Source organism: Cervus canadensis, chromosome 5, assembly GCF_019320065.1.
Source record: "Cervus canadensis isolate Bull #8, Minnesota chromosome 5, ASM1932006v1, whole genome shotgun sequence".
Taxonomy (NCBI): Eukaryota; Metazoa; Chordata; class Mammalia; order Artiodactyla; family Cervidae; genus Cervus; species Cervus canadensis.
This window is the reverse complement of record NC_057390.1, coordinates 101,371,074-101,397,388: the sequence shown is the minus strand read 5'-3', so window position 1 is coordinate 101,397,388 and position 26,315 is coordinate 101,371,074. Positions and strand designations below refer to the sequence as shown.

Sequence of the window (26,315 nt, the reverse complement as noted above, 5' to 3'; positions counted from 1 at the left end):
GAGGTGGGGGCAGGACTCAGAACTGTGATCCAGAAAGGGCCGAGGTCACTGCCTGGGAATGATGACAGGCTGAAAAAGTCACCTTTGCTGTCAAGCACCCGCCAGTTCCCAAGTGGCGCCCAGCTGGTCCTTGGCCGCCTAGAGCTGCGCTGGTGGCCAGGCAGAGCTCAGTAGGCTCGTTGGGTGGGTGATCCTGGCTCCAAGTGGCCTTGCCAGAGGCCTTGGAGAGCGGGGTGCTGAGAGCTGAGATGCTTGAGACTGCACGAGGGCTGGGGGAGCCAGGCTCCGCGGTCTCAGGGCCGGCTGACACGGGCTGACCGGGGCTGTCGTTGCAGGGCCACGCCGCGCCGTACAAAACGGTGTCCGCCCGTGCTGCCGTCCCCTCCACCATCCTCCGGCTCCCAGCTATGGCTTTTCAAGGAGTTTTTGAGAGATATCCTGAAACTCTGGTGAGGGTGGTGCAGGTGAGTCACTTTTCCAGGCAGTCTCTGGTGCCCTGGCGGTCTCAGGGAGGGGCCCAGGGTTGAGGCCCTGAGTATCTCATCATCGGTTTACTGAGTCCCGGGACCATGAGACATGTCCACAGTAGTGGAAGTGACTTCACTGGCAGGACTGAGTGCTGGTGACATGGGGCTCAGGGTGGGTGTCAGAGGAACTAAGATGGTTTTTTCAGAACCTTGTGATACATATTTTGCTGTAAAAATTAATATTGATAGCTTCAATGAGGTCTTCAATTGCCTACCGTGTCCCAGAAGAACTCTTGTTATTATTAAATGTCTTGACTTGAAGTAATTTTAGAAACTCGCAGAAGACATGCAGTTTCCTTCTGCCCCGTGCCCACACCTGACATGCGGGTTGGGTTGTCTCCACCAGGGGCTCTCCGGCCCGTGAGGCTGGCGGGCTCAGCCCTTGGCTTAGGGAGACCCACCCCGCCCAGCTGGCCCGTCTCTCTGCAGATCATCATGGTACGGCTGCAGAGGGTCACCTTTCTGGCTCTGCACAACTACCTGGGTCTGACCACGGAGCTCTTCAACCCCGTGAGTGTGCCAGCATCCCACCATGGGTCCTCGGGACAGCCGCTTCTGCCTCAAGGGCCTGGCCAGCAGACAGGCCGGGGTGGGGTCTCCTGGGGCCCAGTGCTGCGCCTGTCCCACCGTTGGGTCTCAGGGGCCTCCTGGGGACGGGCTGCCTGTCTGCGGGCCCTGTGCCCACGTGGTTCCCCTCCAGGAGGGCCTGCGGTTTGGCCGAACTCCGCCTCTCTGGTCCCCCTGCTTTATGCGTGGCTGCCCTCCCAGCTCTTCACCCCACCTGCGCTGAGCCAACACCCACCTTGGAGCTGTGCCCTTGGCCTGCCCCTTGCCCTGGGCCCCTCCTGAGGGCACGTGGGGCAGTGTGCCCTGCCCTTGACACTGCCTCAGTCGAGGCCAGTGGATTGAGCTGGTGGCTGCGAGGTGGGAGGAGCCACTTCACCCCCTCAGTTCTGGTGAGCAGTAAGCATGATGTGGGGCCCGGCGGGGAGGCGCCCAGAGCCTCGTGAGCCACACTCCAGTGGGCCCGCGGGCCTGCAGGCTGAGCAGGTGTTCACAGCCTCCACACCACGCTCGGGTACGCTCCCGGTTCTCACGTCTTCCTTTGCTGATACTTTAGGGCGTATCCTGTGTTTCCTACATGATATTTCATCTTCATGAAGTGTATTGAGGTTCTGACAGTTTTGACCACTATTTAAACATGATGGAGTTGGCAAGACAACAGCGAGCTGGGCCTCTCTTGCCTTAAACTCGCCTCTTTCTGCGTCGCCGGTGCCCTAGTTGGTCACCGCCTCCCTTCCAGTCGCCAAAGCCTGGTGTCTCCCCACTCATGGGACGCTGGCCCAGGAGCGCTCCTGAGGCAGCCCTGCTTCTCCCTGTCTCAGGAGAGCCAGGCCATCCCGCTCATGTCTGTGGCCAGCGTGACTGCCGGGAAGGCCAAGAAGCCGACGTGCTGCAGTCTAGAGGAGCGGCCGGAGAGGCCACCTCGGCCCCAGGAGCCCTGCAGCCCAGGTTCTGCCCGCCCCAGGGCCGACCTCCCGCCCTCAGGTCACCAGCTGTCCCCTCCAACACACATCCTGCCCCCCACTCCTCCTAGGAGAAAACCAGCCACGGGCGGGCCCTCAGCTTTGCCCTCTGCGTACCCTGCTTGGAGCACTCGGGGAGCGTGGGTTTGGGGAAGGAAACTGTTGACCAGGCTTGTCTCCTGGGAGTCCCCTCTGGGATGACGGTGACGCACAGAAACACTGACTGCTCTGGGTCCTATCCGTTTATGAATGAGGAGTGGGGGCTGGGGGGGCAGGCTAGCCAGGCTCTTTGGGGGTGCTCAGAGCTGGGCGGCAGACCTGGGAGGGCAGCTGGGGCTGGCGCTCACTTGCCACTTGCCTGAGCAGACGGGCACAGGTGATGGGCCAGACAGGTGCGGGTGACAGGCAGCTGGCCTGTGGGGGCAGGTGGCAGGGTCCGCCGGGGACTGTCCCCAGGCCTCCAGATGTGCGGTCTTGTGCGTTCTGGGAGCAGAGGTCTTGCCTCATGCCGGCTTCTCCCAGCAGATCGTGGGGGCAGCCGCACTGCAGTCTGTGGGCCTCTGCCCAAGAGGAGCCACCCCGTCCTGCTGCCTTCTGTCCACGAAGAGGTGGTGGCCGAGCTCAGCCAGGCCCAGGCTGGCATCCAGGCCTCTTCGGCTCCTGCAGGTAAGGGACTCTCTGACCCACCCAGAGGGCCAGCACACTCTGGGTCCAGGGGCCCCTGTGCCTATGTCCTGGCCTCTGTGGGAAGCCGCAGTGGCTCTGCATCCCTCCCCCGGCCTCCGTGTCCAGGGCGTTTCCCCAGCCGGGCCTGCGCAGCCCTGCTGTAACCGCTGACCGCCGCCCTCCCTGCGCCCCTGAGCTGGGCTGTGCTCGCAGGCTGCTGCCTGCACTGTCGCCTTGGTACGCCAGCCATCACCCAGCTTCCCTCCCCAGGGGCTGCCCGCGCCGGCCCTCTCTGCTGTCTGCTCTGTCTTCTCGTCGGGTCTCGGTTGCAGAGAGGGTTCATCGTGACCTTTGGTCAGCAGTCAGCTCTCTTCCCTCTCCCGGGCACCTCCCTGACGGGGCCCTCTGCTGCGACCTCAGCTGGCCGATGAGACCTGCAGTGTGTGATTGCCCTCGGTGTGTCCCGGCCATGGGATGCTGTTGGTGCCCCCCCCCGCCCCCCGAGGACTGCTCTGTCTTGTTTTCACCTGCGTTTCCTGGGCTGCTAGCCGGTTTAATCATCTCCTGGTGTGTTTGAGAACTGTTTGGGTTCCCTCTTTAAGAACTGTCTGTTTATATTCTTTGCCCATTTTCTACAGGGTTTCCTGAATTTGTTTTGTTGGTTTGCATAAATTTTTCATATGCTCCGGATAGAGATCTCCCATCAGTTTTAATGTCCACATACCTTCTCCTGGCCTCTGTTTTTGGGACAGAGACCCTCGGTGTCCTTATTTGAAAACCAGCTGTTGCACTGTGATTGTGTTCTGGGTCTCACTTACCTCTCCTTCTTATTGGATGTAAACACATTCTTCTGGATTCTTGTCTGGTGGCTTTTCAGTTTCACTTTCCACGTGGAAGTCTTTCTTTTCTCGTGGTTCCCTCTTGCATTATATTCAAAGTAGGAAATTCAGCCTTTTCTTACTCTGTCTAGTGATAATTTACCCAGCACCATTCACAAAACAGTCTTTTGCTTTCCTGTTGCGTTTTCTAGGGCTATCTTCATTCGGTATCAACTTTCTGATCTACATAGTTTTTTTTTTTTTTAAATCAGCTTTCTTGAGGTAAAATTAACTTATCGTAAAATTCACCCTTTTAATTATTTATTTTGGCCATGCCACATGGCTTGCAGGATCTTAGTTCCGAACCAGGGGAACTAAAGGGGTCTGAACCTGTACCCTCTGCAGTGGAAGCACGGAGTCCTAACCACTGGAATGCCAGGGAAGTCCCAGACTTTACCCTTTTAAAGTACACAATTCAGTGGTTTTTAGTATTTTCACAAAGTTGAACATCAGCCTCCACTACCTATTTCCAACACATTTTCGTCACCTGGTAGAGAGACCCCCAACCCATCAGCCGTCACTTCCCAACTCTTGACTGCTTGCTGCCCACCTGCTTTTGTCTGTGGATCTGCCTGTCCTGGCTGTTTCATTACTTGGAGCTACTGTTGAGGAATCTTTGTGTTCTGTTTGTGTATTTATCAGTTTCTTCACTAATAGCGAATTATTCTTTATTGTCATAAACTGTTTATGGTTGTGTAATGTGCATACAGAATGTGCAAGCCCTCCGGGACTCTGGATGAATTTGCATAAACCGAGCTCCGCTGTGAGGCCAGCACCCAGAAGGAACCCCGGTTGGGGACCCCGCAGTTCCTATCAGCAGTGGTGTGGTCGTCATCCTGCGCCCTTGCATTCCCCTGACCTCTGAACCCTGAGACTGGCTTTGAATCTGGCTTCTGCTCAGCCTGGTGTTCGTGGCCTCAGAGTTCCATGTGGCAGCACACCATCCTCGGTGTGAAATGTCTCACTGTGAACACACATGGCACCAGTGTGTCTGTGGGATGTGTCATCTTCTGCCGACTGACGAGGGCATGTGTGTTGTGTTTAGCTTGGGAGTTGCTGCTGGGGGTTCCTAGTGCTCGCCCGGCTTATACCCTCACCAGTGTCACAAGACTGTCTGGTTGCTCCAGTCTGCACAGTCCAGGACATGGCCCCCTGCCACATGTGGTGGTTTGTATTTAAATTCTAGCAGTTTGGGTCTCAGCCCCACTCAGGTGCTCATTGGCCTCGGGTGTTGGAGAGTCCGCTCACAGGCCACGCCGCTGGGGACCATGCAGCTCAGAGGCCCCAGTGTTCCCAGGAAGTCTTCCTCTCTCGTCTGGCCCCCCTGTGCCCTGCAGCCAGGCCTTGTGTGGCTGTCGCTCCATCTTCCTGATAACTTGTGAACCTGAGGGTCGTCCATCTCCTTGGGGTTTTCATTGCCTTTTGGCCTTTTTCACTTAGTTTACCTTTCATTTTCTTTTTGGTTTATATGAGTTCTTTAGATATTCTCTGTATGAGCGCTCTGTTGGATGTATGTATTAAAAATATTTTCTGCTCACTTTTCACTCTTTTAATAGTGTCTTTTGATGAACAGAAATCTTTTAAGAGTCCCATTGATCAAATTTTTTCTTTTGTGGTTAATATATTTTGTATCCTGTCTAGGAAATCTGCCTGTAAGACTTGACATTTTATCTTTCATGTGAAAGTGAAAGTTGCTCTTGTCCGACTCTTTGCGACCCCATGGAATTCTCCAGGCCAGAATACTGGAGTGGGTAGCCTTTCCCTTCTCCAGGGGATCTTCCCAACCCAGGGATCAAACCCAGGTCTCCCACATTGCAGGTGGATTCTTTACCAGCTGAGCTACAAGGAAAGCCTAAGAATACTGGAGTGGGTAGCCTATACCTTCTCCAGCGAATATCCCCAACCCAGGAATCAAACCAGAGTCTCCTGCATTGCAGGCAGATTCTTTACCAACTGAGCTATGAGGGAAGCCCTTTATCTTTCATACTCACCTAGAATTGAATCTTTTGTCTGAAGTGGGTAGGGTTGGGATATATTTCTTCTAGTTATCCATTTGCTCCACCATATTAAAAACATGTTTAGTGATTTTTTTTTCAGATAAAATAAATAACAGATAACTAAAAATAATAGCAATCCACATATAACAAAATCTGAGTGTGAATAAACATCCATACAGGGACAGACTTAACTTTCCTCTTGTCTGTACAGGTAATGCTCTCTTAGAGGACATGATTCTGGCAAAAATCTGAGATATACTCGGTCCTCCTTGGCTTCCATAGGGGATTGGTTCAAGAACCTGCAGGACCCAAGTCCCTCATATGAAAGGGTGCAGTGCAGTCAGATGGCCCCTCAGATGGGCCCTCAGGTTCCACATCCACGGATTTAATCAACTGCAGATCAAATTCCATAAACTGGCAAGTTATACTCAACAGTTTAAGTTTTATAGATTGTATGAGTATAACAGCAGGTCGGTGTGGAAATGTATGATTTTTCACATATGCGCGTGTTCATCACAGGGAGTGTAGTTGGGTTTTCCCTGGGTCAGGAAGATTCCCTGGAGAAGGGAATGGCTGGTTCCTGTTAATAATCCATTTTTTACTTTTTCATACAAGTACAAACTGCATTCATTTGCCCCCTGAAGGGCGGTATTGAGGCAAAGTTGCTCTCAAACCATAGGCAGACCCACAGCTGCTCCTTCCCGCCTTCTGAGTCCCGCCGGCCCAGTGGGAGCTGCCCGCCTTGCTCCTCCCGCTCTGCCTGGGACTGGGCTTTGCCGGCCTTTGCATGCCATGCGGTTGTGACCGCAGCCTTCTGTGAGTGCCTGAGGCTGCTGTCTCTAGTGTCCCCCACGCGTCTGTGCACTCAGCCGGCCCTGCCCTGGGTGGGCACAGCACCCGCTGTATACAGGGCGCCAGCACAGTATCCTGAGTCCCCCCTCCGTGTGCAGGGGCCACCGCAGACCTGAGGATGGTGTGTGACCGAGCCCGGGTCCCGCCGCACTCAGAAGAGCGCCCCGGGGGCGCTGTGGCCAGCAAGGTAGGCAGCTCCCCGCCCCGCCCCCTGCGCTGGAGCTCCCTGCAGGCCTGTCTTGGGTCAGTCCCAGGCTGGCCGGCCACCCGCACCCTTCTGATCAAGCTGCCTGTGTTCTTCTCCAGCCCAGGAAGAGTGTGGTTGTTGCAGAGACCCCATTTGCCATCCTCCCCAACTCAGACAGTACCTTGGACGAGTCTGTCACCAGCAAGAAGACAGATTCCATCCTCAGAGCCGCCACACAGGACCTGCTCACCCTGATGAAGCTGGATGTGCGTGCCCCGCTGCCTCCTCGGGCTGGGGTTGCGGGGCGGGCGTGGGGCGGGGGGCGTCTGCCTGTCCTGGAGACCCTGTCCTCAGAAGTCCTGCCTCTTCAGGCAGCTGTTCCAGGGTAGGGGCGGCCATGGCCACCCCTCCCCCCGGGCAGGGCTCAGGACGGTGCCTGCTGGTCCTGATGCTGGTGTCCCGCAGACCCCCTCCCAGGGCAGCCTGGGCTCCTTGCCCCCTGGGTGCCCACAGGGCACCACTCAGGATGCTAACAGAGGGTTCAAAATGTGCCTTCATCACATACATGTTTTTTATTTATCTTTTCCCTTCACATAAAGAGTTGTGCATGCCTTCTAAACAGAAAAGCATGAAGCCACCTCGTCCCAGACTAGACAGTTAGTGCTCCCAGCCACGACCCCTCTTCCTCCCAGGGGACGTCTGCCCAGTGCCCGCATGTGTGCTGGGTAAGAGGGAGCATCCTGTGTGTCTTCTGAGTCTGCACCCACGCCGCTGCCTGGGCCAGAGACTCTGTCCACACCAGTGCTGAGCTCAGCACACGCGGGTCTGTGTCGCCTCCAAGCTGGTGGATGAGGGCTCCATGCCAGCAGTCGGAATTTGGGGGCTTTTCCATTTTAGATACAAGTGGGGGTGTGGGCTTGCCTTTTAGCGATAATTCAATCTCCTTGGTTGCTAGTGGGACTGAGTCTCTCACATCTTACTGTCTTTGCCTCTGGTGGGGGAGGCATGTGGAGCCTTCTGCCCATTTCTCTGTCTTTTAGGCTTCTGGGGTTTCTTCCCAGTTTCTGAACGAGAGTCCTACGCTGCGTAGGTCTTGCACATAGTCATCTCCTCTGGGATTTGCCTTTTTTGCCTTCTGAGTGGTCTTTTTGGTGGACAGAAGTTTGTAATTATAATGCAGTAAGCATCATGTTTTTCTTTTATGGTTAGTGCTTTTTGTGCCTAAGAAACATTTCCTTGCTTTGGGTTCATAAATATTTTTATATATTGTTGTCTAAAAGCTTTACTGTTGCACCTTTCTTAGGTTTTAAAGCAGATGCGGTTAATTTTTGTGTGAGATGCAGGGAAGGACTGGATCGATGTATTTTTGCTCACGATTACCTGGCTGCCTTAGAATCCTGCTCTGTCTCCGATGTCTCTGTCAGTATCTGGCCTGACTCCTCTGCTGTTTCTCTCTTACTTCCAGCGCCGCGCAGGGCAGCATAGCTCTGTAGCCAGACTGCCCTCCCTGAGCCCCAGAAAACAGGGACAGATGGGGCCTCCCACACCCCTCAGGTCATGGGGCCTCCTTTCCTGGCCGCCCTGGGCAGGAACGGGGGGGTTTTCATGAAGGTTCTGTCATCTGCACTCATGCACAGCACAGCCTCCTGACTGGGTCAGCTTTCAGGTCAGCGTTGGGGTACACAGGCACCTCTGCCTGACTGGTGCAGACGCTGCTACGTGCCAGTTCTCGGGCGTGGGGAGCCGCCTTGCGTGCAGAGGGAGACCGAGGCTGGTGTGCGGGCTCCTTCCTGCTGTGGGACTCAGCCTCCTGAGGGACAACTCGCGTCCCCTGGGCTGGGTCCCTGGTTGCAAGTCAGCGGCAGCACGCTGCCTCCAGCCCGAGCGTCTGCGGAGGAGGGCGTGCTCGTCTTCCCTCTTTTGAGGAGAACTGTCTCCTTATTGCTGTCAGGATAGGCTCTCTCGGATCGAGCAGTGTCACTTTGGCAGAACTGAGCGTGGGTTTCTTTTTATTCATCTGGCACGAGACTCCGGGCTGCTTCAGTCTGTCTCTCTCAATCGTTGTTGACAAATTGTCGGCATTCTCTCTCCAAGTATTGCCTCTGTCCATTTCCTCTCTTCTCCCTCAGAGACTCGAGTGAACGTATGTTCTCATTTATCCATTATGAATCTTACCCTTTCTTCTGCATTTTCGTTACAAAAGTCTTTGAAAGAAATAGAAATGTTGATGTTTTTATTTAAGTTCACTAATTCTTTTAACAGAAGCAGGTCTGCTGTTAGACCTGGTTCTCCCCTGTTAGCATGCTGGCAGGCCTGCTTCTTGGGTCTGCTGTCAGGAGCCTGGCTGTCACGCGCTTTCCCTGCGTGCATACGTGTTACTTGGAGTCCCTCCCTTGGAGTCACTTTGTTTCCTTTCTTCCCTCTGGCCCCGGCTTGTGGTGTCTCACCTCTGACTAGACCTGGTTTTCCTTGTAACTGTGTGCTATATTTGGTGTTTTTTTGTAGAAATTATATGAGACCAAAGGTGACATTATTTCCTTCAGAAAGGAGTTCTTTTTGCTTTTGTCAGAAGTCTGGGCCAACCAGATGTCCCGAAGCTGGACTTCAGAATTCCTCAGTTACGCTTAAAATTTTATTTATTATGTCTAATCCATCAGTAAAATTTTCAGATTATTTTAGTTGATATTTTTTGAGTCTCATTTTAATAATTTTAAACAAACTTATTTTAATTTTCATATTCAATAATTGGTACATCCAGAATTTATTTTTTATGTTCTTATTCATTATATAAAGCTTTAGGCATGTAAAAAGGTAGTGGAAATAACCTTACGCACCCCCATGTACCTGTCACCCAACCAATAATCCTCTGCTCACAGTGGTCTTTTTATGACTTTGCTCCTAGCCCCTCCTCCAGTTATCTTCTGCCTGGAAAACTTCAGACACTGTATCATTCCACATCATCCCTCTCTAAAGGTTAAGGGCCCTGTTTCAAAACAGAGCCACAATATCATTCTCACAATTCAAGTGTTGAAAAGGTCTCAAAACATAATACACTCAACCAGTGTTCATGTTTCCTCAGCTGTCATCATGTAATGTTTTTTTTCCACTATTAAAATTTTTTTAAAGCAGATTTTATTTTTTAGAGAAGAGCAGTTTTAGGTTTACAACAAAATGAGGAAGGTGCAGAAGTTTCCCGTGTCCCTGCTACCCCTCGGAGAGCACGCACCACTTCCTCTGTAATCACCGCCGGGACACCTGTTACAGTTAGGGAGCCTGCCTGGACACGTCATCGCCCAGAGTCCACAGCTTCCTGTGGGGCTCACTCTGGGGTCGGGCCTTCTGTGGGCTTGGACACTGTGCCGACACGTGCCCACTGCTGTAGCTTCATACGGAGCAGCTTCACTGCCCTAACGGCCCCCATGTTTTCCTGCTCATCTTCCTCCCCGGCCTCCAGCAACTCCTGACCCTTTACTGATGCCATAGTTTGGCCTTTTCCAGAGTGTCATAGAGTTGGAGTCATACTGTGTACAGTGTGTGGAGTACGTCACCTTTTCAGATGAGTGTCTCTTACTTAGTAGTTTGCATTCAGGTTTCTTCCATGTCTTTTCATACCTTGATGGTTCATGTCTCTTTTTGTGCTTAATAATATTCCATTGTCTGGAGGGGCCAGAGGTTATTTATCCATTCATCAACTGGAGAACATCTTGCTTCCTTCTAACTTTAGGCAATCATGAATAAAGCTGTGATATGTGCCTATGTAGACCTAAGTTTGAAACTCATTTGGGTAAATACTAAGGGGATGTGGTGGCAGGATCATATGGTAAGAGTGTATTAAATATTTAGTTTTGTAAGAAATGGCCACACCATCTTCCAAGCTGGCTGCACCATTTTTACGTTCCTGCCAGCAGTGAATGAGTGTCCCCGCTGGTCCGCATCCTCACCAGCGTTTGGTGTTGTCAGTGTTGCAGATCTTGGCTGATTCTAATAACTGTGTAGTAATATCTCACTGTTTGAATTTGCATCTCTCTGATGACACATGATGGGGAGAATCTTTCCATGTGCTCATTTGCCATTTGTGATTCTTCTTTGGTGAGAGGTCTGTTAAGGTCTTTGGCCCCTTTTTAAAACATATTGTTTTCTTATTGTTGAGTTTTAAGTATTCTTTATATTTTTAGGTAAAAGTCCTTTATCAGATGTGTCTTTTGCAAATGTTTTCTCCCAGTCTGTGGTTTTCTTTTCATTCTCTTGACAGTGTCTTTCACCAAGCAGAAGTTTTTAATTTTAATGAAGTCCAGCTTATGAATTCTTTCTTTCATGGATCATGCCTTTGGTGTCATATATGTGTTGCCCATCACACAATCCCAGGTCATTTAGATTTTCTCCTATGGTCATCTTTCTAGGATTTTTATAGCTTCACATTTTGTATTTAGGTCTATGAGCCATTTTGAGTTAATTTTTTTAAAAGAGTGAAAGGTCTGTGTCTGGATTAATTTTTTGCATGTGGATGTCCAATTTTTCCAGTACCATTGGTTAACAAGGCTTTCTTTTCTCCACTTAACTGTTGCCTTTGTTCCTGTATCAAAGATCACTTGACTGCACTTTTTGGGGTCTATTTTGGGGTTCTGTGTTTTGTTCCATTGACCTCTTTGTCAGCATTTCTCCAATACCCCACAGTCTTGATAACTCTAGCTCGATAGTAAGTCTTGTAGTTGGATAGTGTTAGTCCTCCAACTTTGTTCTCCTTCAATATTGTGTTAACTATTCTGGGTCTTTTGCCTCTCCATTTAAACCTTACAATCAGTTTGTCAATATCCACAGTATAACTTTTCCAGTGAGTTGGCTCTTTGTATCAAGTGGTCTAGGCATTGGAACTTCAGCTTCAGCATCAGTCCTTCCAATGAATATTCACAGTTGATTTCCTTTAGGATTGACTGGTTTGATCTCCTTGCTGTCCATGGGCAGGAGGAGAAGAGGGTGATAGAGGATGAGATGGTTGGATGGCATCACCAACTGAATGGACATGAGTTTGAGCAAACTCTGGGAGACAGTGAAGAACTGGGAAGCCTGGCATGGTGCAGTCCATGGGGTCCCAGAGTCGGACATGACTTCGCAACTGAACAACAACAACAGAATAACTTGCAGTGATTTTGACTGAGATGGCATTGATCTGTAGATCAAGTTGGAAGAACTGATATCATGACAATATTGAGTCTTCTTTTCCGTAAACATAAAATATTTTTCCAATAATTTAGTTATTCTTTGACTTCTTTCATTGAAGTTTTATAGTTTTCTTTCATAGAGATCTTATACATATTTTGTTAGATTTATACTTAACTATTTCATTTTGAGGTGTGCTAATACAAATGTTATTGTGTTTTTAATCTCAAATTCCACTTATCCATTGCTAGTATATAGGGAAACAATTGACTTTTGTGTGTTAACTTTGCATCTTGTAACCTTGCTAAAATTGCTTATTAGTTATAAGAATTTTTTGTTGTTGATTCTTTTTAAAATTTTTTCCTGTAGACAATCACGTCATCCATGAGGAAAAACAGTTTTATGTCTTCCTCACCAGTCCTTATGCCTTTTATTTCCTTTTCTTGTGTTACAAGAAATGTTGTATAATGTTCATAAGGAGTGATGAGAGAGGACGTCCTTGCCTTATACCTGATTTTAGTGGGAAGGCTTTTAATTTTCTCACCAATGAGTATGATGTTAGCTGTAGTTTTTTTGGTAGATATTCTTTATCCAGCTGAGGAAATTCTCCTCCGTTATAGTTTACTGAGAGTCCTTATCATGCATGAGTACTGTGTGTGTGCTTGCTCAGTCGCTTCAGTCGTGTCTGACTCTGTGCAACCCTGTGGACTATAACCCACCAGGCTCCTCTGTCCATGGGATTCTCCAGGCAAGAATACTGGGGTGGGTTGCCATGCTCTCCTCCAGGGGATCTTCCCAACCCAGAGGTTGAACCTGAGTCTCTTATGTCTCCTGCGTTGGCAGGGGCGTTCTTTACCACTGGTGCCACCATTTTGTCAAATGCTTTTTCTGCATTTATTGATAGGATCATGTGATTTTTCTTCTTTAGCCTGTTGATGGGTTAATTGGTTTTTGGACGTTGGACCAGCCTTGTGTACCTGGGATAAATCCTCCTTGGTTGTTGTGTATAATTCTTTCTATATGTTGTTAGATTCAATGTGCTAAATGCTTTGCTGAGAATTTTTAAATCTATGTTCATGAGAGATACTGATCTGTGGTTTTCTTTTCTTGTAATGTCTTTGGTTTTTGTGTGAGGAAAATGCTGGCCTCATAGAATAAGTTAAGTAGTATTCCTTCTGCTTCTGTTTTCTGAAAGAGTTTGCAGAGAATTGGTATGATTTCTTCCTTGACTATTTGGTAGAAGCTACCAGTGAATCCTTCTGGGCCTAGTGCTTTCTGGTTTTGAAGGTTATTAATTATTGGCTTAATTTCCTAATAAATATAGGCCTGTTCAGGTTGTCTCTCTCTTCTTGTGTCAATTTTAGCAGATTGTGTCTTTCAAAGAATTGGCTGATTTAATCTAGGAGGTCAACTTTGTGGGCATAGAGTTGCTATAGTATTCCTTTACTATCCTTTTAATTTCCATGGCATCTGTAGTGATGGCACCTCTTTTATTTATGATGTTAATAATTTGTTACCAATCTCTTTTTTTATTGGTTAGCTGAGATAGAGGTTTGTCAGTTTTCTTTGGTTGCACCGCTTGGCAGGTGGGATCTTAATTCTCCAGTCAGGGATCAAGCCCGCACTGCCTACATTGCAAGTGCGGAGTCTTAGTCACTAGAAGTTTGAGGCTTCACACTCCCAGGGAAGTCTGAGGCTTATCAATTTTATTGATCTTTTCAAAGAACTAGCTTTCAGTTTTGTTGATTTTCCTCTATTGATGTCCTGTTTGCAGTTTCATTGATTGCTACTCTCATTTTTATTATTTCTTTTTTCCTACCTACTTTAGATTTAATTTGCTTTTCTTTCTCTAGTTTCCTAAGGTGGAAGCTTAGATTATTGATGTTAGCTCTTTCTTCTTTTCTGGTTTGTGGTCAGTGCTGTAAATTTCCCTCTAAGTATTACTTTTGCTATATTTCATTTTCATTTAGTTCAATATATTTTAAATTTCTCTTGAGAGTTAGTCTGTGACCCATGTGTTATTTAGAGGTGTGCTGTTTAATCTCCAAGTAATTGGGGATTTTCCAGCTATCTTTCTGTAATTGATTGCTACCTTAATTCTGTTGTAGCCTAGGAGCAGATATTGTATGGTTTCTGTTCTTTTAAATTTGTGAAGAGGTGGTTTGTGGCCCAGAATGTAGTTTATGTTGGTGAATGTTCCTTGTGAGCTTGAGAAGACTGTATAGTCTGCTGTTTTCACATGAGTTAGTCTGATGATTGATGATGATGTTAAGTTCAACTATATTCTTACAGATTTTCTGTCTGCTGGATCTGTCTGTTTCTGATAGAAGGGTTTTGAAGTCTCCAGCTATATAGTGGATTCATCTGTTTTTCCTTACAGTTCTATCAGTTTTTGTCTCATGTGCTTTGATGGTCTGTTGTTAAGCATTTATGCAGTATGTATTGGATTGTTACACAATGGAGGTAGTGACAGACTTTGTTTTCTTGGGCTCCATAATCACTGCAGATGGTGACTGCTGCCATGAAATCAAAAGATGCTTGCTCCTTGGAAGAAAAGCTATGACAAACCTAGACAGCATATTAAAAAGCAGAGGCATTACTTTGTCAACAAAGGTCTGTGTAGTCAAAGCTATGGTTTTTCCAGTGGTCATATATGGATGTGAGAGGTGGGCCATAAAGAAGACTGAGTGCTGAAGGACTGACACTTTTGAACTGTGATGTTGGAGAAGACTTGAGAGTCCTTTGGACTGCAAGGAGATCAAACCAGTCAATCCTAAAGGAAATCAGTCTTGAATATTCATTGGAAGGACTGATGCTGAAGCTGAAACTCCAATACTTGGGCAACCTGATGTGAAGAGCTGACTCATTAGAAAAGACTTCTGATGCTGGGAAAGATTGAAGGCAGGAGGAGAAGGGGATGACAGAGGATGAGATGGTTGGATGGCATCACCGACTCGATGGACATGGATTTGAGTAAAATCTGGGAGAGAGTGAAGGACGAGGAGGCCTGGTGTGCTGCCGTCCACGGGGTCAGAAACAGCCGGACACGACTGAGCGACTGAACAACAACAACAACGTTGGATTGTTACGTCTTCTTGGAGAATTGACTCCTTTATCATTATATTGATATAATGCCCTTCTTTATCCCCCATAATATTCCTTTTCTGAAGTGTGAATGCTCTGTCTGAAGTTAATATAGCTCCTCCTGCTTTCTTTTGATTAGTGTTAGCATGATGGATCTTTCCCTGCCCATCTGCTTTTTTTGTTCTGAATTTTTTTTTTTTTTCTGAATTTTTTTTTTTTTTTTTTTATGCTGCAAAAAGCTTTATTGTTTCCATTTGGTCCAAGGCTTGAGAGAGGGCTCCAGGATGTTAAAAAGCTGCCTAGTAGCTGCAGAGAGGGGCTTCAGGCAGCCCTGATGTTAGGTGGGTTCTTCAAAGGCCACTGGTCTCCAGAAGCTCCTAGTCGTGCTTAAGGGTGAGCCTCTCGAAGAGATACTCGCCCAACCCAGCCTGGGGACCAGCCAGCCTGCGGAGGTTGGTCAGGTGGTCACCCATCTTCTTGATGAGTTTCACTTCCTCATCTAGGAAGTGGTTCTCCAGGAAATCACAGATGTGGGGGTCTCCGCGGGCAGAAGCCAGGCCATGCAGATCCAACAGGGCTTGATTCAGGTTCTTCTCTACGAGAAGGGCGGCTTCCATAGCGTCCTGGGTTTTACCCCACTCATCTTGAGATGGCTTCTGCACGTCCAGGAAGAGGGCGCGGCCACCACGCTGGTTTTGCAGTTTCAAGAGACGCTCCGCGCCCTCGCGCTTCTCCTTGGCCAATTCGCGAAAAAAGTGACCCACACCCTCCAGAGCCACATCGTCGCGGTCGAAATAAAAGCCCAGAGAGAGGTAGGTGTAGGAGGCCCGCAGTTGCATGTTAACCAGGCGGTTGACGGCGGCCTCCACCTCGGTAGAATAATTCTGACGAATCCGGGAGCTCATGATTGGTCGGTAATAAGGAGTTAAAAAATGGTGGCTGGTCCCGGTGATCGCGGACAGCTGAGTGGCTGACTCCGGAGGTTGCGACTGGAAAAAAGGTTGGAGGGTAGTCGGAGGCTGGAGCAAGGGGCGTCCCTGGGTCTGTTCCGTCCAAGCACTGTTGAAGCAAGAGACAGATCCGCGGGGCCGCCGAGCGCACTTCCTTGTTCTGAATTTATTTGTGTATTTGGCTGTGTCAGGTCTTAGTTGTGGCAAGGTCATCGATCTTCATTGTGGCACTTGGTGTCTTTGGTTGGGGCGTGTGGACTATTAGTTGCAGCATGTGGGATCTAGTTCCCTTACCAGGGTATGGAACTGAGCCCCCTGCATTGAGAGCAGAGTCTTAGCCACTGGTCCACCAGATAAGTGTCCCCTATCCATTTCAGTTCAATTCAGTCACTCAGTCATGTCCGACTCTTTGTGACCCCATGGACTGCAGCACGATAGGCCTCCCTGTCCACCACCAACACCTGGAGTTCACTCAAACTCATGTCCATTGAGTCGGTGATGCCATCCAACCATCTCATCCTCTATCATCTCCTTCTCCTCCTGCCTTCAATCTTTCCCAGAATCAGGGCCTTTTCCAATCAGTCAGCTCTTTGCATCAGGTCGCCAAAGTATTGGAGTTTCAGCTTCAACATCAGTCCTTCCAATGAACACTCAGGACTGATTTCCATTAGGATGGACTGGTTGGATCTCCTTGCAGTCCAGGGGACTCTCAAGAGTCTTCTCCAACACCACAGTTCAAAGGCATCAGTTCTTTGGTGCTCAGCTTTCTTTATAGTCCAACTCTCACATCCATACATAACTACTGGAAAAACCATAGCTTTGACTAGATGGACCTTTGTTGACAAAGTAATGCCTCTGCTTTTTAATACACTGTCTAGGTTGGTCATAGCTTTTCTTCCAAGGAGCAAGCGTCTTTTAGTTTCATGACTGCAGTCACCATCTGCAGTGATTTTGGAGCTCAAAAAAATAAAGTCTGCAACTGTTTCCACTGTTTCCCCATCTATTTGCCGTGAAGTGATGGGACCAGGTGCCATGATCTTAGGTTTCTGAATGTTGAGTTTTAAGCCAACTTTTTCACTCTCCTCTTTCACTTTCATCAAGAGGCTCTTTAGTTTTTCTTCACTTTCTGCCATAAGGGTGGTGTCATGCTGCATATCTGAGGTTATCGATATTTCTTAATGGCAATCTTTGATCCAGCTGTGCTTCATCCAGCCCGTGTTTTCTTGTGATGTTACCTGTATACAAGTTTTAAACAAGCAGTCGCGTGACAACATTACGGAGCGCTTGAGCGCCGTACTTCCTTTCTCCATTTGGAACCAGTCTGTTGTTCCATGTCCAGTTCTAACTGTTGCTTCCTGACCTGCATACAGGTTTCTCAAGAGGCAGGTCAGGTGGTCTGGTATCCCATCTCTTTCAGAATTTTCCACAGTTTATTGTGATCCACACAGTCAAAGGCTTTGGCATAGTCAATAAAGCAGAAATAGATGTTTTTCTGGAACTCTCTTGCATTTTCAATGATCCAGCAGATGTTGGCAATCTGATCTTTGATTCCTCTGCCTTTTCTAAAACCAGCTTGAACATCTGGAAGTTCACAGTTCACATATTGTTGTAAGCCTGGCTTGAGATTAATTTTGAGAGCATTACCTATAGCATGTGAGATGTGCAGTCTGTGGTTGTAGTTGAGGCTTTCTTTGGCATTGCCTTTCTTTGGGATTGGAATGAAAACTGACCTTTTCCAGTCCTGTGGCCACTGCTGAGTTTTCCAAATTTCCTGGCATATTGAGTGTAGCACTTTTACAGCATCATCTTTTAGGATTTGAAATATTTAGTTTTTCTTAAAGTTTTTTTTTTTTTGGATGTGGACCATTTTTTAAAGTCTTTATTAAATTTGTTACAATATTTCTTGTTTTATGTTTTGCTTTTTTGACTGTGAGGCTTGTGGGATCTTAGCTAAGAACATGCAGTAGAGTTGCATATAAGAACATGTAAGGGCCATGGGGCGACTATTAAAGGTACAACATACATAATGGGAATGCCAGAAGGAAAAGTGACTTTCACGTTCTCTGTGTCCACAGTATTCAACCAACCGCAGATCATGTAGTAGTATATGTATTTATTTGGAAAAATCCACATGTAAGTGGACCTATGCTTTCAAAGCCATGTTGTTCAAGGGTCAACTCTATAATGAACTAGTAAAGATAAGTGTTTTCCTGAGTTATGTGAGCCATTCTGGCAAATTACAGTTGTGGGAACTCCTGATTTGTTGCCAGGTTGGACGGAAGTGTGGGCAGCCTGAGGACCCTCTACTTGCGGTTGGTGTCTGAAGAGGGGGCAGTCTTGTGGGACTGAGCCCTTGACCTGTGGGTCTGGTGACAAATCCAGGTAGTGTCAGAGTTGAGTCTGGGACACTTGGTGTCCGAGGAGTTGGAGGAGGATTTGGTGTCAGAGGTATGCAGCGTGCAGCGAGAAAGAGTGTTTCCCTTTTAAACACTGTACTGCTCTGGGGGTAGTGTGAGTACCTATAATAACAAAATAACCCCAGACTCTCCCTCCCATCGCTGTGCGTATCACTGATGGCATTCACTTCACGTTTGTATAAGCCACATAATCTAAAGCATTGTTGCTAATGTTATTTTAAACAAACTTCCCTGTGAGATTAAGAACAATTCAAGTTTTTATTTTACCCTTACTTTTCCTCTCCCAGTGTTCTTCCTTCTGTATTATGTAGATCAGAGTTTCTGACCTACATCATTTAACTTCTGTCTAAGGAGCTTCTTCCAACATTTCTAGGTCTACAGGTGACACATTCCCTCAATTTTTGTTTCTTTGAGAACATTGTTTTTCCTTCACTTTGAAGAATAGTTTTCACAGGGCATAGACTTCTATGTTGATGGGTTTTTCTCTCAACACTCTACTGCTCTCTTCCTACCTGCATGGTTTCGGAGAAGTCTGAAGTAAGTCTTATCTTTGTTTCTCTGCAAATCAAGTGCTACCTCTGGCTTCCTCCAGGGTTGTTTTTATCTTTGGTTTTCTGTAGTTTGAATATGAGATGCCTAGTGTCATTTTTTGACGTTTATCCTGGTTGGTGTTCTCTGAGCTTCCTGGATCTGTGGTTTGGCCTGACACTAATTTCATTCATTATTGCTTCAGATATTTCTTCTGTTTCTTTCTTTTCCTTCTGGTATTCCCATTATGCATGTTGTACCTTTTATAGTTGCTCCCTGGCCCTTGCATGTTCTGTTCTGTGTTTATCAGTCGTTTTCCTGTTTCCTTTTCTGTTGGGAGCTTTCTGTTGATGTTATTATTTTCGAGCTCAGATTCTTCCCAGCTGTATCAAGGCTGATAATAAGCTCATCAGAAGCATCCTTTGGAAAAAAAAAAAAGAAGCATCCTTCGTTTGTATTACAGTGTTTTTTGCCTCTAGCATTTCCTTTTGTTCTTCCTTACAGTTTTCATCTCTCTGCTGACAGTGCCCATCTGTCTTTAAATGCTGTCTCCGTTTCCATTAGAGCCTTAGCATATTAACCATAGTTATTTTAAATTCCAGTCGGATAATTCCAACATCCTTGCCATGTCTGATCCTGGTGCTTGTTCTTTCTCTTCACATTATTTTTTTTTTTCTCCTTTTAGTATGCCATGTAATTTTTTCTTGGTAGAAGACATGATGTCCCAGACCTTTGGTGATGAGGCGGTGAGGTATATGGGCCTAGATGAGGTCTCAGTCTTTAGTGTGTCTGCGCTTCTGGGCTGTGACCTTCCCTTGTGTGTCTCAGCTTTACCCCTGATCTCTCAGGGAGACAGGATGGTGGGGGTAGGCTGGAGTTGGTGTTCCTCTCCCCCACACCGGCAGTTAGGCTCAGATGAACTCCGGCAGGTGAGGCTCTGGTTAACCAGTTTCCCCTGAGGGCAGGCCTTGTTGAGCAGTTCACAGTGGTTCCTTTCCCCTCCCCTACTGGAGGCCCGAGGCGATTTTGCTCTGCTGTTTTCTGGGGAACCTGGTCGAGCACCTGGAGGAGAATCTCACAAGGCTGAGGGCCTGTGGCCTGTCCTTGGAGTTTTCATGTCTCAGGCTTGCTCCTTGAGCCTCCACACTTGGGGCCGTGGAGGTTTCCCTCTGTGGGCTTCGTTCCTGCACCCCCACCTCTCCACAGGGAGAGGTGAGCACTTCTCTTGTGGGTCTGAGAGCTGTTGACATTTCAGGGTTTTCAGCATCCCTTGTTAGGACGAGTGGAACCTTCCCAGCTCCCTCCTTGCTGGACCAGAAACAGCACGTCGTCTCCGGCCTCCTGTTCTGTGGAGTCAGGGTCTGAATGAGTCCACATGTTGCTGGTGGCACTTGGTTTCTTCAGTCTCTCTTGAAAAACAAAAAACAACCAACTTTTATTATGAGAACGTGCAAGACAGGTGGCAGAGGAGAGGAAGGTGGGGACCCGACGTCCTGCAGAGCCGATGAGCTCACGCACGCCTGTCTGCCCCTACTAGGCCTCCCTGGGCAGCCACGCCCAGCATCCCGTTTAGCTACGGCTTCAGTATTCCTCCCTAAAAGACACAGGCTGCTTTTAAACACAACGCAGTGTCCTGTCCCCGCCCCCAAATGCAGCGACAGTTCTTCAGTCTTTTCCTGTCCAGGTTGCTCCTGAAGGTGCCGAGTGGTGGGGGCTGGTGGACTCTCAGGCCTCTTCCCTAAAGCCCCTGTCGTCCTTTATCCAGGGACTGCATCGTCCCTGTCCCTGTGCCTGACAGCTGGGCTGCCCCCCGCCCCCTGTGGTGTGGGAACCAGGGCGCAGGTCTCGCTCTTGGTCAGGAGGCGCGTGGCATCCATCTTTTTCTGTGGGTGTCGGCTGGCAGCCCCAATGCCCAGGCTTAGACTCCTGCCACCTTGGCTTTGCATGGCTGGGACTAGTGATTTAGGTTCCTGTCCTCTTCCCAGGGGGCGCTGGTGGTAAAGAACCCACCTGCCAATGCAAGAGACGTAAGAGATACAGGTTCAGTCCCTGGGTGGGGAAGATCTCCTGGAGGAGGGCATGGCAACCCACTCCAGTATTCTTGCCTGGAGAATTCCACAGACAGAGGAGCCTGGCGGGCTATGGTCCATAGGGTTGCAAAGAGTCGGACACAACTGAAGTGACTTAGCACTCACGCACATCTCTTCAGAGGTGACTAGTGAATTTTCTTGTTGTTTCTGTTCTACTGTCACTGTGAACTGTAAACACAGCTGGTATTTCCACACCCTTGGCACTCACTTTCCAGGTCTCTCTCCTCACAAGACCCTGGGTGTGCTCCTGGGTATGCCGTGAGGAGTATGCTGTGAAGAGCTCCCAGTGTAGCTAGTAGGGAAAAGGGCACCCGACCAGGACGCTTGCCAGTCAGGCCTGCACCATGCAGTCAGCAAGTCACCTTTCTCGCAACAGTGATGTCCTCTCTCCATTACGTGACATCACAGTACTGCTGGTGTGCATTTCTGTTTTCTGCTGTGTCACACTGAAGTGTGTCTGTCCTGTGCCAATGTTACCAGCTTGTCGCCAGTGGCATCCTCCAGGCCTGTCTCCACGCGTGGTCCTCCGAGGGCTGGCGATACCCTGTGACTGTGTGTCTCTGCCTGGGGGGCCATGTGCAGCCTCCACATAAGCTTGTCTCTCTCTGCTCCCTGTTCTGACCCTGTGTTTCCGTTCCTAGGACCCTTCTCTGTTAGATGGCCGGGTGACGCTTGTCCACGTCGCAGGGGGCACGGTGGTGTTGAGGCAGGGAGACCAGGTGAGGGGAGGCAGAGTCTGCGAGAGTGGTCCACCCAGGACCCAGACCACCCAGACCACCCAGGACTGGCACTGCGCAGAGCTCAGAGGAGGCAGCCTCAGTGTGGCCCTCTAGACCCAGTGGACACACGACGTGCGGTCCGCTGTTGCTGAGCGCGGATGGGCTCTTGCCCTCCGGCCTGTGCAGCCATCTGCAGACCTGCTGACGGTCAGTGAGCCCGCCCTCTTCCTGCGCGGCCTTGTCCAGCCCAGCATGGGCGTGTTACCTGCACATGCATGTTGCTGTGACCAGTCTCACTCAGGAAGTCAGGTACAGGAGGAAGCACTGTGTTTGCTCAGTCCTCAAACTTAATATAGATGAAAAATAATTTTATTTCTCATAAATGAATGTGGGACTTCCCAGGTGATGCTAGTAGTAAAGAATCTGCCTGCCAGTGCAGCAGATGCAAGAGATCTGGGTTCAGTCCCTGGGTGGGGAAGAGCCCCTGGAGCAGGAATTGGCAACCATTCCAGTATTCTTGCCTGGAAAATCCTATGGACAGAGGAGCTTGGCGGGCTACAGTCCATGGGCTGCAAAGTGTCAGACGCGACTGAGTGAGCACAGATGCATGCAGTTTCTGATCCCTGGAGCCCTGCTCTGCTGGGCGGCAGAGACCATCTCTCTGGCCTCCTGTGGTGAGGGCCACCTTCCCCAGCCCTGTACCGGCTGGGAGCAGGAGTCCTTAGTCTGCTGGTTGAGCAGCAGTGTTGAGAAGGGCCTTCCTTGCTGAGCGAGCAGGCCGAGCTGGGTCCCCTTCCTGTATGGGCTTTCCCTGGAGCACGGCCACCCAGGCCAGCGCTGAGGAGCCAGACCACCTAGCAGCCCTGCGGGGCTGGGCCGGGGGCAAGGAGAGTCAGAATGGTGGGGACCCTCCGGTCCTCTTCCCCTCCCCTCTGTCCTTTCTCTTGTTTTCTGGGGACAAGACAGGGGAAAGGCCTGTCCTTTTCCTGAGGGAGGCGGGCTGCTAGCTGGCTTCTGGCCCCCGGCCATCGGGCCCTGTGGGAAAGCCTGTCCTGGGCCTTCCACAGCACCCAGCACCCCCTACCCCCAAGAGGCTGCGCTGGAGCTGGGGCTGCCTCCGCCTGCCCCCAGCCCCTGGAGCCCTGTGGGGCCTGGCACAGGCTGCTTTCATTTTTTCCATTTCTAACACGCTGACCCTTTTCTGCTCTGATCAGGGAGAGGGGCCCTGCAGGGTGGGGTGAGCAGATGAGGAAGGGTCCTGACAGGGGTTGCATCAGACTGGCTTCACAGGCACATCGGCAAACGCTGGGCCCTGAGAGTGTGTGCTGCGTGCCCGGGCGGGGTGGGGCGGGGGCTGTGCTGCAGGCTTTCGGGTCGAGCTCCTGTCTCCGCTCGGCGCAGTGCTGAGCTGCTGGCAGGCTTGTGTGGAGCAACTCGATGTGTAGGTGCCTCCGGGGCTGGGTGGTGATGAGTGACAGGACATTCCCAGTGAGTCTGGGCCTGGGGCCGGTTACGTGAACCATGCAGGTGAAGGTAGGGCAGCAGCCTGCCCACTGCTGGCCCGGGCTCGGGAGCTCTGCCAGCTCCACCAGTGCCTGTGTTTTGTCAGGACACGAGTATCCTCTTCGTGGTCTCGGGGCTGCTGCATGTGTACCAGCGGAAGATTGACAGCGAGGAGGACACGTTCCTGTTCATGGCACGGCCCGGTGAGATGGTGGGCCAGCTGGCGGTGCTCACGGGTGAGCCCCTCATCTTCACCATCAGGGCCAACCGGGACTGCAGCTTCCTGTCCATCTCCAAGGCGCACTTCTACGAGTGAGTGCCCCTGCTGGCCACTGCTCCTGCGTGGCTCCCCTGTGGCCCTCTGAGCTTGTCTGTAGTGCGCGTGCACGTCTCCACATGGGCCCAGGGGCCTGCTTACGATTGTGTCTGTGCCGTGTGCATATGTGTGCGTGTACTTGTGTGTCTGCGTGTGTCCCTGTAGGCGTCCGCGTATGTGCACTCACAGTGGCGCCTTGGCTGACGTCCTGAGGGGCCCTGTGCACTAGTCCCTTCCCTCTGGAGGTGAGGCTCATGTCGGCTGCTGTCTTACCAGCCCCTGGGATCCTCGGGGCTCCCACACGTCACCCAAAGCAGAACTTTTCGTTTCCCTGACCTGCCCCTGCCCCTGCCTTAGTCGTCTCGGAGACTGGTGACTTCATCTGCCCATTGGTTGGCCCAGTCCCGAGCCCCCCAGGCCCTGCACTCTCTGTGGCCCAGTCCAGCCAGGAGACTGCAGCCCAGGAGCTGAGCACTCCCCCGGCGCTGCCCTCCAGAGGCCTCCACACCATAGCGGGCACACGCTTGGCTCCACACCCCCAGCCTGGTTCACACTGGCATCAGGAGACAGTGGCTGACATTTCTGCTGGACCCAGTGGCTTTCTGGGCTCCAAGCCTCCACAGTCTCTGCCACTGACCCTCAGCCATGCCCTCCCCTGTGCATCCCCACTGCTCTAGTCTTCTGGCACATCCTGGGGGATTGGGGTTTTGACCCACTGCCAGGACTGGGTCCTTACACATGGCATGTGCTACCAGGACACTGTGGGTGGTGATGACCACTGAGGAGGGGCTCCGACAGTCCTCCCAGGGTCGCTGGCCACTGGGCATACTCAGGGGGCAGGGGAGCTGACCGGGGTCTGCGCTCCAGCCTCACCCTTGGCTCAGTGGGCCTCGTGATAAGTGGGGGTGGGGGACACCTGCGGCCTGGAGTGAAGGGGTGGAGCCTGGCGGGACTGGCCGGGGAGCTGGGGCAGGGAATGACTCCGGGATGCCCGGCAGCATCATGCGGAAGCAGCCGGCTGTGGTCCTGAGCGTGGCGCACACCGTGGTGAGGCGGGTGTCGTCCTTCGTGCGGCAGATCGACTTCGCCCTCGACTGGATGGAGGTGGAGGCCGGGCGTGCCATATACAGGTGAGGCCCGCCTTCTGGCCGCGGGCACAGAGGGGAGGGCAGCTTTGCTATGCCTTGGGGGTGACAAAGGCAGAGGCCTCGATGCTGCCTCCTGGCTTCGGTGCCCACACTGCGCTCAGACGCGCTCCCTCGTCACCGGCACAGTCTTTCACAGGGCCCAGCGGGGCTGCGTGGAAACAGCATCCACGAAGGTGTGTGTGTGCCAGGTGCGGGCTCAGATGGGCAGCCTCAGGCCGGTGTCCTAACGGCTGAATTCAGGCGTCCACGCTTGCTGGGTCAGACCTGGCTTGGAGCTACCAGTTTTCACGGTTTTAAAAATTAAGATAAATCATTACTTAAAGTCATTTATTTAAAAATCACAATAAACCCTTGACATGTTAGTATACATATTTTTTAATGGAAAATAACGATTTTCCAAAACAAATAAATGTGAGAAGAATGGATTCCTTTTTCTGTTTCGCTGCTCCTGGTGGCCAAGGGCTTCCGGCCAAGGGCTTCCGGCCAGGTGCCCCGCCCGCCCCCACAGCCTCTGTCCCGCAGGCAGGGAGACAAGTCCGACTGCACCTACATCGTGCTCAGCGGCCGCCTGCGCGCTGTGATCCAGAAGGACGATGGCAAGAAGCGCCTGGCTGGCGAGTACGGCCGCGGAGACCTCGTGGGCGTGGTAGGGCCGCCCCGCCCTCCCCTGCCCGCCCCACCCCACCCCTTCCCGCCCACGCTCCTCCTCCCTACCCTTTCCGCCCCGCCCTTCCCCCTTCCCGCCCCGCCCCGCCCCGCCCCCACCGCGTCCCCTCCCCTTCCCGCCCCTCCCTCGCCCCCTCCCTTCCCTGCCCCTCTCCCTACACCTGACGCCCATCCCCTCACACCCTTTCCCTTCCCGCCTCGGGCGCCCACCTGGGCAGAGGCACAGGCGGTAGAATAGCCCAGGAGTTGCCTCCCACAGGCCGCCTCCCAGGAGAGCAGGCCTAGGGTGGGTTCGGCAGCCACCTCTGGGAGGATGGTCCCTCTGAGACCCCGAGGCCCTCGCGGGGAGGATGAGACCCTGCCCTATCTGGGCTGCTGGTGGCAGGCCCACAGCTCTTGCTGATGCTTCCTTCCCCAGCGCAGGGTGCTGGGTGAGCCCCGTTTCCTCCTGCTCTAATGGTGGCACTAGGACCCTGCTCTCAGGCCTGCCTCCGGGCCCTGGGGTCAGCCTGTAGCCATAGCACCAGCTCCCGTCCCCAGGTGGAGGCGCTCACCCGCCAGGCCAGGGCGACCACAGTGCATGCCATTCGGGACTCAGAGCTGGCCAAGCTTCCGGAAGGAGCCCTGAACTCCATCAAGCGCCAGTACCCGCAGGTGAGGGCTGGGAATTTGTGAAGTCAGAATGCCAGAACTGGGTCAAGACCAAGACTGCTCCCATCAGGCAGGCTGCAGGAGGAGGGCCAGACCCTGCTTCCCCAGGCAGCAGTCCCCACCGGCTTCAGGGCAGGACTGCAGTGCCCGGCAGTCAGCCAGGAGGCGGAATGAGGGCAGCCTGCCCTGCTTCTGGTTTTCTGATGTCACTTTCCTGCTTCTGAGTCATGAGAGTGTAGACAGGGAAATGGAGAGCCTGCACCTTAGCGGTTTGGAGGAAGAGGCAGGGCTGCTACTGGAGAGTCACAGGAGTGGACCCTCTGAAGGCTCAGGCCTGATTCATCCCCGTGAGCCCGTGTGTGAACAAATGAAGCAACCCCCAGCTTATTTATGAAGTTAATGTAAAGTTTAATACCAAAACTTGATAAAAATAACACAGAAAACAGATCATTT

At 50.9% G+C, this 26,315-nt stretch overlaps 2 protein-coding genes across 6 annotated transcripts in view; one reads left to right on the top strand and one right to left on the bottom strand.

The window, feature by feature from the left end:
- The window catches only part of LOC122442434 (patatin-like phospholipase domain-containing protein 7), a 77,994-nt gene that overhangs the window by 25,300 nt on the left and 26,379 nt on the right, over window positions 1–26,315 (top strand). For all 5 annotated transcript variants that reach the window (XM_043470282.1, XM_043470281.1, XM_043470280.1 and 2 more), the window contains exons 10-20: window positions 336–464; window positions 957–1,037; window positions 1,913–2,039; window positions 2,576–2,719; window positions 6,545–6,633; window positions 6,753–6,899; window positions 21,501–21,578; window positions 23,188–23,393; window positions 24,396–24,527; window positions 25,068–25,191; window positions 25,752–25,865. In XM_043470282.1, coding sequence (XP_043326217.1) covers window positions 336–464; window positions 957–1,037; window positions 1,913–2,039; window positions 2,576–2,719; window positions 6,545–6,633; window positions 6,753–6,899; window positions 21,501–21,578; window positions 23,188–23,393; window positions 24,396–24,527; window positions 25,068–25,191; window positions 25,752–25,865 — 1,371 coding nt within the window. The remainder of the gene's footprint in view (window positions 1–335; window positions 465–956; window positions 1,038–1,912; window positions 2,040–2,575; window positions 2,720–6,544; window positions 6,634–6,752; window positions 6,900–21,500; window positions 21,579–23,187; window positions 23,394–24,395; window positions 24,528–25,067; window positions 25,192–25,751; window positions 25,866–26,315) is intronic.
- On the bottom strand, window positions 15,180–15,976 carry LOC122442443 (ferritin light chain-like). Its single transcript, XM_043470309.1, has one exon. It carries the CDS (start codon window positions 15,777–15,779, stop codon window positions 15,252–15,254), a length of 528 nt encoding a protein of 175 aa, XP_043326244.1. The 5' UTR covers window positions 15,780–15,976; the 3' UTR covers window positions 15,180–15,251.

Bases quoted from the DNA above. Each gene is read 5' to 3' on its own strand.
- LOC122442443 (XM_043470309.1), bottom strand. From the start codon at position 15,779: ATGAGCTCCCGGATTCGTCAGAATTATTCTACCGAGGTGGAGGCCGCC.